The sequence below is a fragment of the Mesoplodon mirus genome, assembly GCF_964341445.2.
Source record: "Mesoplodon mirus genome assembly, chromosome: 2".
Classification (NCBI taxonomy): Eukaryota; Metazoa; Chordata; class Mammalia; order Artiodactyla; family Ziphiidae; genus Mesoplodon; species Mesoplodon mirus.
This window is the reverse complement of record NC_138977.1, coordinates 206,579,848-206,598,469: the sequence shown is the minus strand read 5'-3', so window position 1 is coordinate 206,598,469 and position 18,622 is coordinate 206,579,848. Positions and strand designations below refer to the sequence as shown.

The window sequence follows — 18,622 nt, the reverse complement described above, 5'->3', positions numbered from 1 at the left end:
ACCACTGCCATTAACAGGGCAGAGTACAGTTATCTTTACTTTATACATGAAGATAAGACACCACAAGGTAATAGAAACAGAGGGGCCATCACAGCCTTCTGAGCTCTGAGTTCTAAGATGTAAGCTCCAAAGAAAAACTAAGCCCAAGGTGGAGAGATAGGGTGTGGAAGATAAAAGAATGCTGTATGAACTGAATCCATATGGAAGAAGCAAAAGCATGGATTAGATGGAAAAATGGGATCAGCAAAAACACTAGGAAATGCCAACCTCCAGGTGGAAAGGCTAGCATATACAATAACCAAAGTTTAAGGATAACATAAAATTAGCATAGGCCAGGAGACAGTTCTCCAGAGACAGGGTGAGGAATGAATGCTGTGACTATAACTTACGGTCAACGTACCACTAGGAAGCCCAGGTTCGTGCTATTCAGGTGACTTTCTGAGAACAGTAATTTCTAACACCCGAATATTTCATGCTAGATAATTATTGAAACCAAAACAAAACTCCTAAAGAAATTCCAAAAAAATACATTATAAAATTTAATCTCTTGAGCATCAGAAACTTGGGTCTGTCATTTGTGAGAGCTATTCTTTCAGATGACTAGGAGTTTTTAGATATTCTGAAGTAACTATTGAATGGTAACCCCATGGGACCCACCTATTCAATAGCTATTCAATAGCTCATTAATGGCCAAGACAAAGGAATTGGGAATCCCTTATTAGGCCGACAGGTGAAATTGAAATTGATAAGACTGCCAGTACTCAGGGAGACAGGGGTAAAGTTACAATTGACCTCTAAATAGTGACAAGACAGGACTACAGAAACAAAAGAAAATAGAATTCACATAGCAAATATTTATTGACATCTACCATGTGCCTGGTTGGCAGTGGCCACTGTTCTGGGGATATAGCAATGTACAAGAAAGGGAAGGTCCTAGCTTCAGTGGAACTTACATTCTAGTTTGAGGAGACAAACAATATGTAGATAAATGGATACAAAAAAATATGTTAAAAGTAAGTGTCATGAAGACAGTTCAAATAGAGGGATATGATAGAGAATGAATGAAGCTACTTTGTATTGAAAATTTAAGAAAGTTCTCCCTGAGGAGGTGACATTTAAACTGAGATCTGAATGATAGTAAGGAATTCGCTATGCAAAGATCAAGGTGAGAGCCATTCTGGAGGGCAGATCTGGTGTGAAATGAAGTTGCTGTATGGGAAGAACAGAAAGATGGTTGGTGGTTGTAGATTAGTGGGAAAGGGATTAATAGGAGGAAATGGAGTCAAGAAAATAAGGCTGGGCCAGATTACAAAGGACCTTGTTCCCAGCTGAAATGGGAGAGAGATGATTTGATTTAACCTTTACAAGATGGTTTCTTTGTGGTGAATGGATTGTCAGGCCCCAAAGTTGATGCAAGGAGATGAATTGGTGGGGGAGGCATGGCAATTATAAGAACCAAGTAAGAGAAGGGGCTTGGATAATGGTTTTAATAGTGGACATAGAAAGGGATGAAAGGTTGAGGATATTTTTACACGTAAAGTTAATAGGATTTTTAGGCTATTTTTACAGATGAAGTCAATAGGATTTTGCTTGAACAAAAGAGAGAAGTCACAGACAACGTGGTTTTGGGGGGTTAAGCAACTGGGAAAGGGAAATGTAAAGAACAGGAGAAGCAATGCTTTTTGTTTGTTTCTGTTTGGTCCACATCAAGGTTGAGATGCTTTTTGGATTTCCATGTTGTAACACTGTCAAGAGGACCTTTGGATGGATGGAGCTGGATTTCTGGAGAAAGATCAAAGTCAGGAATGTAGATTTGGCAGTCACTTATAGGAGAGGACCAACTTAAAGCAGAATGTTTCATTAAATTGAAAAAACAAAGAGCCTCACAGCCAGAGAAAGGAAAAAGAGTAACTAATGAGAAGCTCAAGCTGGGGAAAAAAACAAAAACAAAAACTGAGGTGACTGTCAATCACAAGGTAAATATTTTCCAGCAATGTCCCTATTGTGATAATCAAAGGCGTGTGTGCACAGACAGGTAGCGTGAATAATAAAAGAAATTATCCTTCCACCAGGTCCTCAATACTATGTTCAGTTTCAATCATTGTAGAAAACTGACAATCAATGTGATTAAAAGTAAGAAACAAGTTGTTCTAGAAACAGGTTATATGATTTGAAGATAGCTTAGGGGAAAGAAGAATAAGAGCTGAATAATTTACCATCACCTTTTAACATTTTTAGTAAGAAAGCTTCCAAATAGTTCAACACAAAAAAAAATTCTATTGTTGCCTACTGAAAAGGGGTAACATCTGTGAATGAAATCAGAGAGAATGTGGATAGATGCATGAAAACATCAATTAAACAATACAGATAGAATAAGGTAAAAAAAGATTTCTATTCTCATCATTGTTCTAAAAAGGAAAGTCAAATATTTGAACAATGTAAGTTCCCAAGTATTTTGTCATGTCCTTTGGTATATCCCAGCCCCTCTACTAGTGCTGGATAAATAGTATAGGCTCAATGAATATGTGAGAAATAAATGAACAAATGCATGCAATCTGTCTCGAATTGTGTATCTGATCATTTCCCAGAACTCAGAAAGCCTAGACAGAGCCATCTCTTGAGGTCCTTTATAGGTATAGGACTCTAAAAATCGCATGCATTTCTGGAACTGACTTACTCTGCATAGGTCTGGGCAGCAGAACAAGGACTGATGGACAGAGATTACAAGTAGATTCATTATTGCTCAGCACAAAACAATCTTCCTAACAGCTAAAGCCAATATACAGGGTGGAAGGAAACTCATTCAAATTGGTCAGCTCTGTGCCGTCCTGGTGAAGTGGGGTGTCACAGAGGTATCTGCTGTAGTATGTGTGAAACTAGACTACTTGCCCTCCAAGACCCTTCCTTACTCCCTGAATTGATGACTATAATGTTGAGGTAACAGCCACTAAAAGGAATAGAATATTCCAAGAACAATCAGAGTCCTCTCTGGAACACTCTAGCACAGAAATAGTTATAATGGCCATTGAGGATCAATGTTCCTCCCTTTGATGAGGTGCATTGCTCTATTTTTTATTATCCCAACCGCATGAGGTGATGGCATTGTAGCCACACAGAAGTCCTTCAGAGTAGCACATGCACTTTCGCCTCTCAGAGGCACATATTGGCTGGAACTATTGTTTTCATGTGAATGTTTCTATGAACAAAACGCCAGTGTTCACCACCATTTACAGAAGAGCAAAGGAACAAAAATGTCCAGGTGATGTTGGTTTTAGTTTCCAAGAACCTCCCTTTGAAAAGAGACACTGACAGCTTGTCAGGGCTAAGCAAACAGTAGGACCCCAGTTTACCCTCCCATGAGTAGCTCTGTCTATTGTGTTTTCATTACAGCACTGCATTCCACGGGGCGCCATTGTTCATTTCACTCTAATGCTTCTAAGGTACAAAGGTAATACTGGTAATACTGGATGAGGGCTTACCTGAAATAGCACTTAGGTTCTAATCTCAATGCATCTAAATGTACAGGGTCACAAATGGATGGGTTCATTTGTAGGCTGTTTTGTCTTCATGCATATCTAGCTACCTATTATTTCAATGTATAGGAAACAGCATGCCTTGTTAGCCTAGCTAACGTTTTCCCAGCTTTTCAATTATGATTCTCATTTTCTCTGAAAGGCGATGTAGCTATTATTTAAATTCGAGAGCCACTATACCCTTGTGGGACAGTGGGTAGGCCAGTATCTTCTTCCTATGCAAATATATATACATAATTTGGCAGTATATGCTGCCAAAATAACGTCAGTGAGTCTGAGACCTACTACAGAAAAGAACAATGAACTGATCACTTAACCTTTCTTCCACTTCAAATGAGCTCTGTGTTTACCCTGAAGGTTGTAACTTAATTAGAAGCTACTGGTGATGAAGAAACTGCATTTGAGTTTCACAAGCTTGCAATTCATAAGCCAGCCAGAGACAAAATCAGTCAAGAAGTTTATAAGGAAACATTGATGATAATGATAAGGTCAGGCCCTTACAGTACACTTACTTAGCCTCGAAAGATAAGTACAAGATGCACAGGGAGATCAGCTCGGTGCTTTGTGACCACCTAGAGGGGTGGGATAGGGAAGGTGGGAGGGAGATGCAAGAGGGAGGGGATATGGAGATATATGTATACGTATAGCTGATTCACTTTGTTATACAGCAGCAACTAACACAACAATGTAAAGCAATTATACTCCAATAAAGATGTTTAAAAAATAATAAAATTAAAAAAAAAAAGAATTCCTGAATGAGTTAAGTGCCACTGTTGTTTGCTAGCACACACACTCAGTAGCTGGCACTTAACCGTCGCAGGGACTATTTCGGAGAAGGGCATTCATAGACAGGCAAGTAAGCAGAAGTCATGGGTGGTATCGAAGTTCAGGGAAGCATTTGTAGCATTTATGATAAATGACAGCATCAACATCCTTTAAATGGAGAAAATTCTATTTCCAAAGCTTAGTGTGAAAAATCGTCTCTAAGCCTTTGTAAATTGAAGTAGGTGAACAAATGGAGGGTAGTATTATTGTTACTATTATAAGAGGAAATTCAATGGGATGTAGCTAGCTTTCTGAGCTCAATAAATATTTTTTAGCAACAAAAGAGATATTTCATGGAATAAGGGGAAACTCAAACTTTGTATTAATGCCTTTGAGAGGCAGGATTTGATCCTACTTACATACCCCTGAGTGAATACTGATTTTCCCAACTTGGATGGTTTCCCTCCAGAAATCCCTAGACAAGTACTCCTTCTAGAAGTGATCGGGCCTCTGGAGAGAAACCACTGCAGAACAGACTGAATGGTCAGATGTCAGGATGCTAAGATTCGCCAAAGCCAAAACTTTCTCTATTCCTCTGCTCCTGCCAAATGTACTCTCCTCTCCTGTCACCAAAAAGAAATAACAACAATAGCAAACTCCTGTTTTCCTTAGGACAAGGCAACTTTTGTGTAAAAGTCTCTAAAATTCAACCATGAAGTGAGCGCTAAGTCCCTACCACATGAAGGAGAGAGATCAGGAGGGTGACAATCAAGGGTAAGATGGGATTGCCACCCTCTTCTCCCAGGACTTAAGGGGAAGAAATCTGCCAGCTGTATCTGTCTGCAGGACATTTATCAATTATGTCATTGAGATTTAGACAGAGGTGCTTAGAACACAATGATAATGATTAAGGAATGTTACTTTTCTTGGTTAAAAAACAACAAACTTGTCTTAAGAGTCTAGCTGCCCTCCCTGAGAGTGTAAGTCCTACTCAGTGGTGCTCAATAGAGAGAACTCGTCTCACCACAGAGAGAGGGGTCTCGGTAGTAGAAGGAATTACCTACAGATTCAACCTGAACCCCTTAAACTGGCGTTTAAGTTCTTCTGAGGCCTACCCACCATTACTTACTCACATGCTTGATTCCAACCACATACAGTCTTCTGAGTACTCCCTACATCTCCTGAATTCCAGGCTTGGTCAGAGTTTTCCCTTCCCTGGGCTTTCCTCCCATCACTTCTCCTACTCCTGGAATCCTTTTATCAAGGATCAGCCCTCACATCACCTGCTGCACAAAGACCCCCTCACACACCGGCGGGGGGCTCTATCCGGCCTCAGGATTCCAGCAATGCACACAGTCAGCATCCTTTCGTAGACATTGCTTAGATTTCTGGTAATATGTGGACTGTCTAAGCTCCTTATCTTGACTACGATCACCCAGAGGACAGAGACCATGTGATAAGCCTCTGTGTACTCATTAAAGTATCTGGAAAATTGGCAGGTAAAAGAGAAGAGCATCCATGATAGAAACCCAGCTTGGTGCTGCAAGGTACTAGCTGTGTAGCTCTGAGCAAAGTATTTAGCATGTCTGCATTTTAATGCTATGACAAAAAAAGTACCCACAGGAAAATGCATAGGGTGGTTTCAAGAAGTAACTTAGGTAATTCATGGAAAGGGCCTAGAACAGTGCCTGGAATTTAATAATCCCTGAGTAAATGCTAACTATCATTACTATCAGGTAATTCCACTCCTCTGATACTACCCCAAGATTATAAAATCAGTAGTAAAAGGATGATAAACAATTACGTTGGGAACTTTTTCAAGCTCATGCTTAAGTTGGCAGGGCACTGTTTTTCTGTGTGTGTGTGTTTTGTTTTTGTTTTTTTTTCTACAAATGGCTTTAACTTAATAATTGGCCAAACTAAGAGAAACTTTAACTCCTTGCCAAGGTGGCTGAAGCTTGAATTTGGTACCTGGGGATCCTAAGCTGATTTCTTCTTTTCCTGATTAAAAACTGATGCTTCTAAGTAAAACTCTTACTCTAAAAGAGTTAGTCTCCCAAAATCAAGGGCCTAGGAGTTATGCCAGCATCCGTCTTCCAGCCCATGGTGAAGCCCAACAACTGTATTCTACATAGCATTCCCTCTACCACCAAACATTCACTCTTTCAAATATTCATTCTGCTGAATTTGAAGCCTGAAATTCTTTCCCTTCAGGACATAAACATACATGATACTTATCCATCCTCTGCCAAAAACAAAAACATCATCATCATCGTTATAATCATCATCATAATAATATATTCTCACTCAACTCTTTATCTTCCCTGGAGGGTCTTACATATATAAACTCAACTGCATTCCATAATCTACTTTCTTGGGAAGAATTATCTACATTGTCTCTACTTTACTTCATTCTTTATCATTCATTCATCCATCCATTCATATATTATACGCTACCTTTCAACCCCACCTCTCTTGTGAATCTACCCTAACAAAGATCACCAATGACCTCTTACGTTGCTTAATTCTAGATTGTTTTTCACTCCATAAAATCTATTCTGATTATAGAATTTGGTGCTATTGATCACCCCTTCCTTCAGCATCCATGAAAACATTTCTCCTGTGTTTTTATCTTTTTTGGCTATTTCTGCTTAGCCTCTCCTATAATTTCTTCCTCTGCTCTGCATGTTGGTATTCAACAGTATTCCACAGGAGTCCCTGTTTTCTCCTTTTTGTACCCACTTTCATGAGGCATGCAGCCTACTGACATGGCTTTAACTACCACCTAATGGCTAGTGACTCCAAATCTAAAGTGTCAACCCAGACCTCTCTCCTGACCTTCAGATGAATGTATCTGACTACTAACCTTCATCTCTGCTTAAATATTCCTAGATATCTCAACGTCAACTGGTCTAGAACTGAACTTAGTATTTGCTACATGCACCTAACCCTCTTCTTACAGCAATGTCCAGCTCCTGTATTTTGGATCCTTAATCTTGGCTGCTTGAACTTGAAGGTCCTTCCTGCTCATTTCTGGCTCATCTGAGCACCCATTCCTACCACCCCACTGTATTCGTTATACTTCCCCATCTAAATCATCTGGTCTGCTACAGTTATCAAAGAGTTGGATGATGTAATGTACATCAAATGGATGGATGGATAAAGAAATGGATGAAGAAATGGGTAAAATGGGTAGAAAACCATGCAGAATAACTTGTCCCAACCTTTTCCACTACAAAGTTGCTCATTAATAGGGTAGGGAGCTGTCCTTACCACAGATGCCTGACTGGCAGAGGTGTGTGTTTCATGGCCACGAGGGCGCCACCCCAGTCTAGGAACCAGACATTGTACTCTTCGTCAAAGATCTGGAACAACAACAACAATAACAATCAGAGCAAGGCCTTACATTTGCATAGTGCTTGACCGTTTACAAAGTGTTTCACATCTATTGCTTCATCTAGATTCCGCCCCTTCCAACAACCCTATCAGGAAGTGTGGCAAGTAATGTCACCCCCATTTAATAGATGAGGAAATGGGCTTGTAGGGAACAAATAATTGTCCCTCGGCTACTCAAATGGCATTTGCAGGGCTCTTTCCCCTAGTACTGCGAGCCAGTGTGCCACAAGAAGTTCAGGCAACAAGACGCATGCTCAGCTAGATAACTCAACGGAAAATATGACTTCAAAAACTTCCCCTCTTTTCATCTGAGTAACTTACTACTCAGCTTTCTCTTTCTCATCTTTCCAAATGAGACGTTTGCTAATTTAGAAACGGTCTGCGTCTTTCTCATCTTTTCAAATGAGACGTTTGCTAATTAATAAATGGTGTCTTATAAACATTTATAATGTTTATAAATTATCTATGAATTTAAAGGACAATTCCTTTTAGACCTGTAGACATTATGATCTACGTGATGACTGAGTTCTCAGACTTAGCCACCACCTCCTAAGTTCCCATGCAAGTTGGATGAAGACCTAAGTTTAGTGCTAGGGGATCCTCACTCGAAATGCTCACTGGGACACCATGCTTCCTTGGACGCAGAGTTACTGATTCTTTGATTTATTTGTCCATTACCTATTCATGAATCCACTCACTCATTCAGTGATCCATCCATCCATCTACACAGGCATTTACTAGGCACCTACCATGATGCAAGTCTCAGAGCCTTAGTTTAGACCTAACCCCACATATAGCAACACTTCTACAGTTTATGACTTTTAAGTCTCCAACCTAAGACAGGAAAAATATTTCTCCACCAGAGAACCAGTTCTCTCCTCTAGATCATCTAGAGGAAAGTGGAATTGGAGACTTCCTCTAGCCCTTAACCACTACTGGTGGCTCTTACAGCCTGGATGGAGAGGTTGGGGTGGTGGGTTAAGTGAGAAGTACTAGAAGGGGTAAGAAAGTATAAGTAGACTTAAAAGGGAGAGAATAGGAGTGGTGTCTCCTATAAACATGCCCTAGGGAACACCACAGAGGAAAGTAAATGGACTCTCAGGCCTAAACCTTTCAATTGGTTTTATTTCTCATATTTGCCTTTAAATGCCCCCACTAATGGTGAGCCTTAATGCACAAAAGACTTAAGGGATATTCATTTATATGTCAGATATAAACATAGACTCTGAGCCTGTAATGCTAGCTTTTCTCTCCAGAGCTCAAAGCCACATAACAGAAACACTGGACTGAAGTCTGAGGGTAAGGACTACAAGAAGATTCTTGGCACTGAGGAGGAGAGAGAAGTTATTTTCTTCCCACTTTCCTCTCTGTTGTATTATTTTGGCCACAGCTAACTCTTGCCCTGTCCAGCAATGTAGTGGAAGCTGGAATTCTTAGCTGTTTGGGAAAAGCAAAAAGAAAACCGAAGTTGTGACAACATAAGGAAAGAATGTAACAGTGGCCACCTGGCCAGGTGAGCTATTCCTTGTGTTGGAGGGACAACAGTTTGTCTGTTGGGAGTTTCTAGACCAGAAGAGTTTACATTCCAGTTGCTACCCCATTCGGCACTTGTAAGAGAGTATCTTGTATTTTTAAGGTATGTTCATATTTTATGTGTCTGTTCCTCATCTACTTGATTCCCTTGTGGGCAGGAATCTTAACTTATTCTCTGTTGTAGGCCTTACAGTAGTTAACATAGGACTTGTGTCTAGTAGGTCCTGGGTAATTTTTTTTTTAACCAGTGGTAGTAGTGACAGTGGTGGCAATGGGGGTGGCAATGATAATGTTGGTGATGGTGATGATAATCTTCCCTAAGGGACCCAAACAGAAGCTTGCACAAGTAGATTTCAGACGGTGGCTTCACCTTCATCACTAAGACATTTAGTGCTCTTCCTCTGTCTTCCTCAGATAGAAACCTTCTCACCTTTAAGACTTAGTAAAATGTCACCTCTTCTTGTGAAGCCTTTCCCAGTTTCCCCAAGTAGAATCAATTCCTCCCTCTTCTCTGCAAGCAAATAATGCCACTAAAATAACACAATCACTCTAAACTACAATTAGTTATTTATGAACCTGTTTCCTCTGCTTAATTCTGAGCTCCATGAGGAAAGGGACTCCAAAGTATTCAACTGCCTCAGGTTTATACTTGACACCCAGTTGACATTGTATAAATCTGTGTTGTACAATACAGTAGCCACATGAGACAATTTAAATTTAAATTGCTTAAAATAAATAAAATAAAACATTCAGTTCCTCTGTCACACTAGCCACATTGCAAGTGTTCAATAGCCACATGGGACGGTATAGATGCAGAACATTTCCATCATTGTTCAAAGTTCTATTGGACAGTGCTGCAAGAAAAAGTTTGTAAAACTGAATTAATTTTTCATGTGGTCCTGTAACTATTAAGCTGTCTCATACTTAATAAAAGATGGGCCTACATAAAACTGAAGCTATCACAGACTTCCACGGCTTTGCTGGTCTTAGCATTCTATCGCCTTCCTCTTGTAGATAAAGAAACAGACCCAGAAAGGTAAAGAGACCTACTTGCTAAGACCCCATGGCACATTAATGATAGAAACTGTTTTACTGGCTGCATCTACTGACACCGGCATGGTAATTCGCATCTGGTGACTGTTCCATACATGTTGCTGAATGAAAGAATGAACCAATTGGGAAAATCCCAGTTTTTCTTATTCCCTGCCCAGCTCTTCCCATTTTACCCCATTGCCCATCTAATCTGCCAGCTACATTGACCAAATAGAAGAGCTGCTTCAGGTTTTTTGCACCCAAAAAGTCACAACAAGCCTGAGAATCTATAAGAAAGATGTTGGCAGAACTTGCCCTAAATGGCTCCTCCCTGCCCCCAAACCTCCCAGTTACCTGTCTCCATGTGTTGCCCCCATCGGAAGAGATGAACACGCTGATATCAGTATATGAGAGCTCTGTACCAATGTTGCCTGAAACAGAAGCAGATCATTTGAAACTGTCAGGTAGTTTACAGATTACGTGTGCTTAGGGTTGGGTGAGGGGGTAGCAGAGAGTAAAGATTTTCCAAGTTATTTTTAGAATAGATTCATACAGTCTGTCTTTGATGCCATATCAAAAACCCAGCAGGAAGATAACCTAACATGGGAAAAAAATGAATAAATAAATAATATGACAGGGGTGCATCTTTAAATGGTAACACTCAAAGACCAAATATTGATAAGCTTGGACCTCTTGAACTACTCATTCATACCATTAATCTCTTGAAAATTAATCTTGATGGTGGCAAAGAGAAGAGTAAAATATCATGCTACCTCTAGGAACACCTTCCTCCTCATGTATAACTTTAGCCTATGAAAAACTGGTGTGTGTATGAGTGTGTGTGTGTGTGTGTGTATGTGTGTGTTTCCAAGTTAAACTTGCCAATATGTTTCTTAAGTGCCAGGCAGTTGAGCAATCCATTAGTATAGGCAGTTGAGTAATCCATTAGTATAGACTATGTAACCAAAATTATACAGTGCCCAAAAGCATAGGACAATCTTCAGCAGACCATGGCCATCCAGCATGGCAGGAGAGGTCACCCGGTTTATGCCCAGCCTGACTATACTTACTGCCTTTAACCCTTCACACCGTTGTTTCCTCTCCCCTTCCTTTTCTTCCCCTTGTATTAATACTTCATCACCTTGTGGTTATGTTTATTAAAAAAAAGAAAGTGATTAAGATTTCCTAGTCTATCTATATTGCCCAAGTTTGCCCACACGGCCCCTGAGCCCAGAACAGTGCCCCAAACTTAGAAGTGAGTTGCTCAATAAATAACTGTGCAACAAATGAATGAGTAAAAAAATGAATGAATCATGTTCTGATGTGGATGTGCATTTGGGGAGGTCTTGAGAAGCAGGAAAAGCACCCTAAACACGTGAGAATTTACCACTGAGGCTGATATTTTGTCTTTAAAAATAGCATGAAGGGAATGTTAGCTCCCTTCACATCAGTAGCCTAAATAAGAGCACAATAAAAATGCAATAATGAAAATGTTAATTGAGCTGCTGACATTTAAGGCTTCAAAATGAGAATTTAAAGGCAGGCTACAGCTTGTCAAGCTCCCATCAGCATCAGGGAGCACACAGCTAGCCAACTTGTTTCGACACTCAGGCTTCCAAAAATACCCCTGGGGCTCAGGGCTCAGGCAGTCAGTATCAGTGGGGTGGGGACAGGCATGGTGAGTGGCTCTGAGGAGATGTGTCTGGAATTTGGAATTCAACTCTTCAGATCCAGGTTTTAGAAGACACAGATGAAGGAAGAAAAGAAGGATGGGGCAGAAAATGTCCACTTGAGTCTTTTAATGATGGCTGCCTGGGACATTGTGCTAAGAAGGATCCTGAAGTCATATCTGCTTTCAACAGAATAGAGTACGGTGACGTCTAGCAAGGGTGGTAGAGAGAGGGGGAAGCAGGTATAAAGTCCCCCTAGAGCTGGAATCTGCCAGCCCTGTCATGGCTTCTTAGGCTCTGTCTCATCACCTCTTACCTTCTTCAGGAGCTGGTTCTGCCTACGTCTTAAGCCTCTCTTTCAAAGCCTGACCCAGATTGATTTTGGAGGCGTGGTGGTGGTGAGAATCCAAGGCTCCCAGAGAAGACTGTTTTGCAAGTATCTTGGATCAATTGAAAGGATCCCTGAAACAAATGCTACTGATCACAGGGACGAGAAAGTCAGTTCCCAGAGGAAAGGACAGAGAAGAGGAGTCCAGGATGATTTGATCTTTGAACATGTTCAGTCCCTAAGCGGACCTGTGGGAAGGAAATCTCTGATAGGGAGAGTCAGGGTTATGGCATCAGAGAAGAAAGATCTGAATAATGTGCCTCACTGGCTAAAGCAGAACGGGAGGGGGGCTTCCCAAGGTGGCCTCTAGCCAGATTGGAGGAAGAGGTACCTGGTCCCCGCTGCAGTGATGTGATAGGAGGGAGAAATGGGGAGAGGGATGGAAAATGGGGAGCTCCTCTCAGCAACAGCTTAGCTTGGAAATCACAGAGGTGCCGCTGCCCTTTTGGGCATGTGTAAACAACACACTTTTAAGCCCTGTGTCCTCCCAGGGCTAGCTTTCTCTGCTCCTTAGTTAGACACGTGTAAAGGAAAGAAAGAAAGAGAGAGAGAGACACTGAGAGAGACAGACTGAGAGAGAGAGAGAGACAGAGAGAGAAAGAGAGAAACTTTTAACATCCTCTGGGGTTAGAGATGCTTCTCTCACCACCACTGATGCCCACTCAGGGTGATTAAGTGCAGGGGGAAGCAGACAGTGCGCAAGCCACTGCAGGAAAGGAAAGCACCTCCATGGAGGGGACAACACAAGGGTACGAACATTCAGAATGTATAGGAAGCATGGCAGAGAGCCTGGGGTAGCTGTGGAGCAGGCATGTGAAGAGGCTCAGGGCTAGGTCTGGCTGAATGGCTACTGGATACACTAGGCTTGGAGCCAGAGGGAGTGTAAGTGAGGGCACAACACCTGTCCCCCTGCCCTCCATCCTTCATCTGTAAATCGAGGACAAGAGTAATCGCCTTCTCTACATCATAGGGCCATTGTGCAATCAAGGCAAGGAAAGTGCTTTGCACATCTTAAGGCCCTGGGAGGATGTGAGGTCTTGACTACTAGCTTGAAACCACAGTGGTAAGGACAGTAAGAGCCCTAGTGCTTCTGATGGCTAAAAGCAACTGCCAGACTCTCCAGTCTGGAATTCCATCTGCCTTGTGACATGGCCTCAACAGGAGTTTGAGATGCATCCCCAGGTGTCCTGTCATCCCCACAGCTTCTGGGAGCCCTCATCTCAGTGAGAGGTGGAAGGACGCAGTGAGGAGTGGAGAGGAGAGAGGCCAGAGTCACTGACACCTGAAGGCAGGTGAAATGCATGCATGTGGAAAAGGATCCTGGAGAGACAGGCTCCATTCAGGCCAACGAAGCCATCCTAGGATAACTTCGTAATTATTCTCCCGATAGTGAATAGCCTTCCAGGGAGAGCTGGCAAGCAGGGTAAGGAGAAGCTGGGAATGAGAAGGCATGTGCTGGTGACCTAGCACTGGCTTTTCATCAGGATCTCGTCAGCTATGTTATGTCCCTCTCAATGCAAAGCACCATACAAAGTTACAAGAGTGACAAAGGGAGAGAAAAGGAATTAGTAAATTCTCATGTATATGGACAAAAAAGTTTCAAAATCCAATCCTTAATGTCTACATGTCTGTTAGTTTACAAAGACTTAGCACTAGAGTAATTTAGAGGCACGTGACGGTCTCAGGTAATAACAACCACAACTAACCTACCTGACTATGCTCTGAGCCCTCAGCGGGATCTTCCATCTCTAATTCTTACAACACACTCACAAGGCAGGAAAAAGAAAAAAAAAAAACGTCATTTGCAGATGAGGACAATGAAGCTCTGAGGTTAAAGAACTAAGCCAAATTCATAAGGCTTGTAAGTGTCAGAGGTCAGCTTGGAAAGCAGGACTACAGGGTTCCTGAGTGCATTCATTCATTTCGTGGATGCAGAGTGAATGCATATCATTTATGGATTCTCTTGAAGGAGACATGCAAACCATATTCTCCTGGTGTAAGAAGAGCAGTTCTAAATTTCTGTAACATTAACAATGATTATAGGTGACATGTATTGAGTATTCGATATGTCCTAGGCACTGTTCTGAACACTTGAAATCCATTGCTTCATTTAATACTCCAATTCCATTATGTTGGTATTATTATTCCCACTTTGCCAAAGAAAACACCAACGTTCAGAGTGGTTAAGGCACATAGAACAATGCCTGACTACATAGTTAGCATTTATATTTTATTATTGATTACTATTTTCCAGTGTTCCTTCCACTCCAGTCCAGGGTCTCCTATAGGCCTTGAGGAGAGGCAGAGAGCACAGCAGTCCCAGAGCTGGGAGGTCCAATCAGCATGGATGATGGTGTGTGGGATTCACTCCCCCAGCCAGGAGAACACCAGTAGAGACTGCCCTCATCTCTCACCGTGCTGGGTTCCCTGAAGCCAGTGGTGTTGAACATGGTGGCTCCAGTTCCTACCAGGTGGAGGGGAGTAGTCTGAGGTGTGAGAAGGCTGTGCTAGCTGTCAACCCGATTCGAGTGGATGGTCACTGATGGTGTTAAAAAGTTCATACAGTTGGAGGCTTGGAGAAGGAAGTCACGTCTACGAGAGCAGTAACTCCAGCGGCTGGAGCTTCAGGTTGATGAGAGAAAACAGACTAAACCATCTCAGCAAGTTGCTGTGAATGTATCTGCTTTCATTAGAAAAATAGCTGCCTCATAGCAGAGCTCTAACTTCGAAGATTAGAGGCCTGCCTTGCTTTATGCCATCAATGTATTCCTGCAAAGGTGTGTGGAAATCAAATGCATGCTAATCAGAGCACTTTCCCCCAGAGACTTTCATTTTCATCTCGGAGTTGTTTTATCTTCATTTCTGATAGATGTTCAGTGGACAGTGGTTCCAACAATACAAACTGGAGTTTTTCTGCCCTTTCCCCCAGGCTCTCAGCCAAGTGGTTACTCATGTGTAAACAAACCTTTACATGCACCAGAGACCTCCTGATTAAAAACAGCTCTGGGGTGAAACCCTTTGTAAAGAATCCTCTGCATAAAAAGAAAACGACCCCAACTTATACTTGGTGAGCTAGGAAGTTCATATATCACGTTTTCTTAAAGTGAGAATTCCCTATTACAGACAACCTTTCTGATCTATCAGTTTACTTGGAGAGGAACTCTGGCCTCTTGCTAAGCACAGGGTACCGCCCTGTGACCATGTGAGATGTTGCATTTACCAAAAGTTGCAAGTGTCTGGAGCTCTTTTACTGGGTTATTAGATTGGCCTTGGAGTCCCACAGATCTTGCCTATTTTCTGGGAAGAGCGCCCATAGCTTTTATCTAATGTTCAAATGATTCCACAGAGGTCATAACATATTCCAGAAGCCCTCAGTGAGGAGGAAGCCCAGGGAATGTCTTTCCTTACCTGTGGCCACCACGAGCCCTGGAGCCGTCTCCTTGCTGGAGATTCTCCCTGAGGAATACGGATTTTCAGAGATCTGCAAGTGGAGATGTACGGAGCAGAAGGGCTAAAAGAGAGGAGGAGAAAGTGGCTTCATTCCAGGAAGCTCCTGACATGCACCCCTGCCCCACCAGATACGGGGCTCCCAGGTGTTCAGCTTCCAGAATCAGCAAGGACTGGATGTGAGCCACTCACTTAGTTTGGGGCGCAAGTCATCTCTCCCTGAACAGCTGATATGTTCACATCAGAAGCTGCCCTGAGCACCATTCATAGGCCCCATCCTGTCCCTGTTCCCGTCACAATTGTAGGCTTCCCCTCTCTTCCTCACCCCTACCCCATCCATCAAGGTCCAGTTCATGGTCCACCTTAGGAAGCCTCCCAGACCATGCCTTCCCACAGGATGACATTGATCTTCTGCCATCACTGACCTTGGCCATCATGCTCTGCTTCTTGGAGCCCTAATGGGCCACTGGGAGCAGTGAAGTGGGGAAGTTAAGTGAGACAGTCTCAGGTCCTCTACCCTCTTCTTCAACCAGACGGTCCCTGCTTCTGCTTTATGTATTTGGTTCCTGTTTATAATTTTACTTTGAATTTTACTTAGAATATTTGAAGCCATTATTTGAAACTCATATAAGTTTGTGTTCATTATTCATTTACTTATCCCTTTTTGAGTTTCTTTAAAAGGATTAGGGATTTATAGACACCATATAATAAACAAAAATAAACGAATTGTGAAATCGGGGAAAGGAGAAATTAGGTTAATAAGATGAATCCATGGGTAAGGTATGGGGAAAAAAAAGTTCTTGCTGTGACCAGTTCTTGCATGTAGGCAGGCATCTGTCTCTGACTTTCCTAGTACCCCAAATCAGAAGCATGGAGCTGGACTGAAAACTACAAAAGGGGAAAGGCCCTGTTAATCCTATTTACCACTATATTCCCAGTTTTTAACATAATGTCTAGAATATTCAGTAAGTGACAAAAGGCAACTTTTTTTGCAAAGGGGAAACATAACCATTCTGGGACATTAGAAAATTTTCTCAAATAGGTCCTCTTTAAGAGGGCACTGAGAGTTGTGAATTTCACTGTTAATTATCTGTCTTCCCTCCTCATATGGAGTTGCACCTCCATGGTGCCTACCCCAATATTCCTTACAGTTGGAACCCTGGGAATGCTGAGAGATTAACTCTGTCCCATGTGGACATACCAGCCTGACATTCCTTGGGCTTCCAAGGCAAATTTTGCTTACCTTGCCCACCATCAAGCACTTATCATCAAGCACTGTATCATACCAGCATCAGCTCATAGGTATTTACCACTACTGAGCTCTGTCTGGGACCCTTGGGCACAGGCTCTTTCTCTTATGTTTCTTTGTCTTCCTAGGAGTTGGAGCACATAGTATATTCTCAGTAAAGGTTTGTGGAATTCAACTGAACTTTCTATCCAAGTGATATGGCAGCCTGAGTCCCAGGTCAATGGCCTGGGACCTGTAGGAAATCCCTGCTCAGCACCAGCCAAGATCCTAAGCCCTCCTTGATGGAAGAAAGCCCCCGTTGGAGCATCCCCAGGTAACCAGCCTGCCCTGTGGTCTCAAATGAGACCGGGGGACTGACCAGCAGGCAGTGTATTGGGCTTCCTCTCAGGTCCACGTCTGGAGCTTGCAGGAGGCGCCAATCCCTGCCCTTGTTGTAAGTGATGTATGTCTTCACTTGGTCATCCACCTTCTTGTTTGCCAGGAATATCCCTTTGATACCTGCTACCTAGGAAAAAGGGCGAGAGATGGAGAACAATGTTGGGCCAAAATGCCTATAGTTTGGGAGAGGCCCTGGGAGAAGCCCCAGCCTTTTCCACAGCATGTTGGGGGTACAACAGAGGAAAAGGGGAGGAACATGGTGAGAAATGGCACGTGCCACGTGGTCTCCAAAAGAAGTTTAAGTTCATCTCTGCTCCCTCCACCCCCGCAAACCAGATGTCCCATTCCCCTATTGTTCATCTGCTTTGCCCTACTCTACAGGTCTCTGCACTTTGTTCAGAGGGCTTTATCCTTAATGAACTATCAGCATTCCCTCCGGGGTGGGAGTGGTGGATAACAACTGAAGGAGTTACTCCTTCTAGAGAACATTTAGGATTAACAGATACAGGCTACTATATATAAAATAGATAAACAACAGAGAGCTGCTGTGTAGCACAGGGAACTATATTTGGTACCTTGTAATAACCTATAATGGAAAAGAATCTGAAAAAGAATATATATATGTATATATACATACATATATATGTATAACTGAATCACTTTGTTGTACACTTAAAACATTGTAAATCAACTATACTTCAATAAACATTTAAAATAAATAAATAAAAACAGAGAATGTGGGATTTTGCTCAGGAGGGGCTTGTTGACAGGTTTTCAAGGCATCAAGGCATCAAGGTATAATCTGTAATGGTAGAAGTCCAGGTGTCCTGATTAATAGTGAGGTAGATATTTTGGGGCAGGTGACCCAGCTTGGCGACCTGGCCCCTATCACTGGCTGTGCCACCAGCTCACTGTGTGACTTTGGATAATTCCCATATTAGCTTGGGTCTCGGCCAATGGTCACTTTGAAAGAGCCTTTCCCTTCCTTTTTTCCCTCAGTCAGCTGGCAAAGGATACAACAGATAATGGACAGCACGCTTGCCAGAGTTCCGATGTATTGGGATTTGCATACCCTTGACATTCTGAAGGAAGAAGACTATCACCACAAAACAAGTAGCTAGAGAATGAGGACATTTATGATCCAGAAGCGTTCGAGAGTAAGTACAGATTAGACTCACTTTTATTTCTTCTATGCCTCCATCTGGGCAATAAGAAGAGATATTCAGAATGA

General features: G+C 42.2%; 1 protein-coding gene across 1 annotated transcript in view; it reads right to left on the bottom strand.

Annotated features, from left to right (window-relative positions):
- The window catches only part of SORCS3 (sortilin related VPS10 domain containing receptor 3), a gene marked incomplete at both ends in the record, with an annotated part of 605,283 nt that overhangs the window by 74,430 nt on the left and 512,231 nt on the right, over nucleotides 1–18,622 (bottom strand). Inside the window, 4 exons of the mRNA XM_082611582.1 lie at nucleotides 7,572–7,663; nucleotides 10,614–10,690; nucleotides 15,726–15,828; nucleotides 17,372–17,518. Coding sequence (XP_082467708.1) covers nucleotides 7,572–7,663; nucleotides 10,614–10,690; nucleotides 15,726–15,828; nucleotides 17,372–17,518 — 419 coding nt within the window. The remainder of the gene's footprint in view (nucleotides 1–7,571; nucleotides 7,664–10,613; nucleotides 10,691–15,725; nucleotides 15,829–17,371; nucleotides 17,519–18,622) is intronic.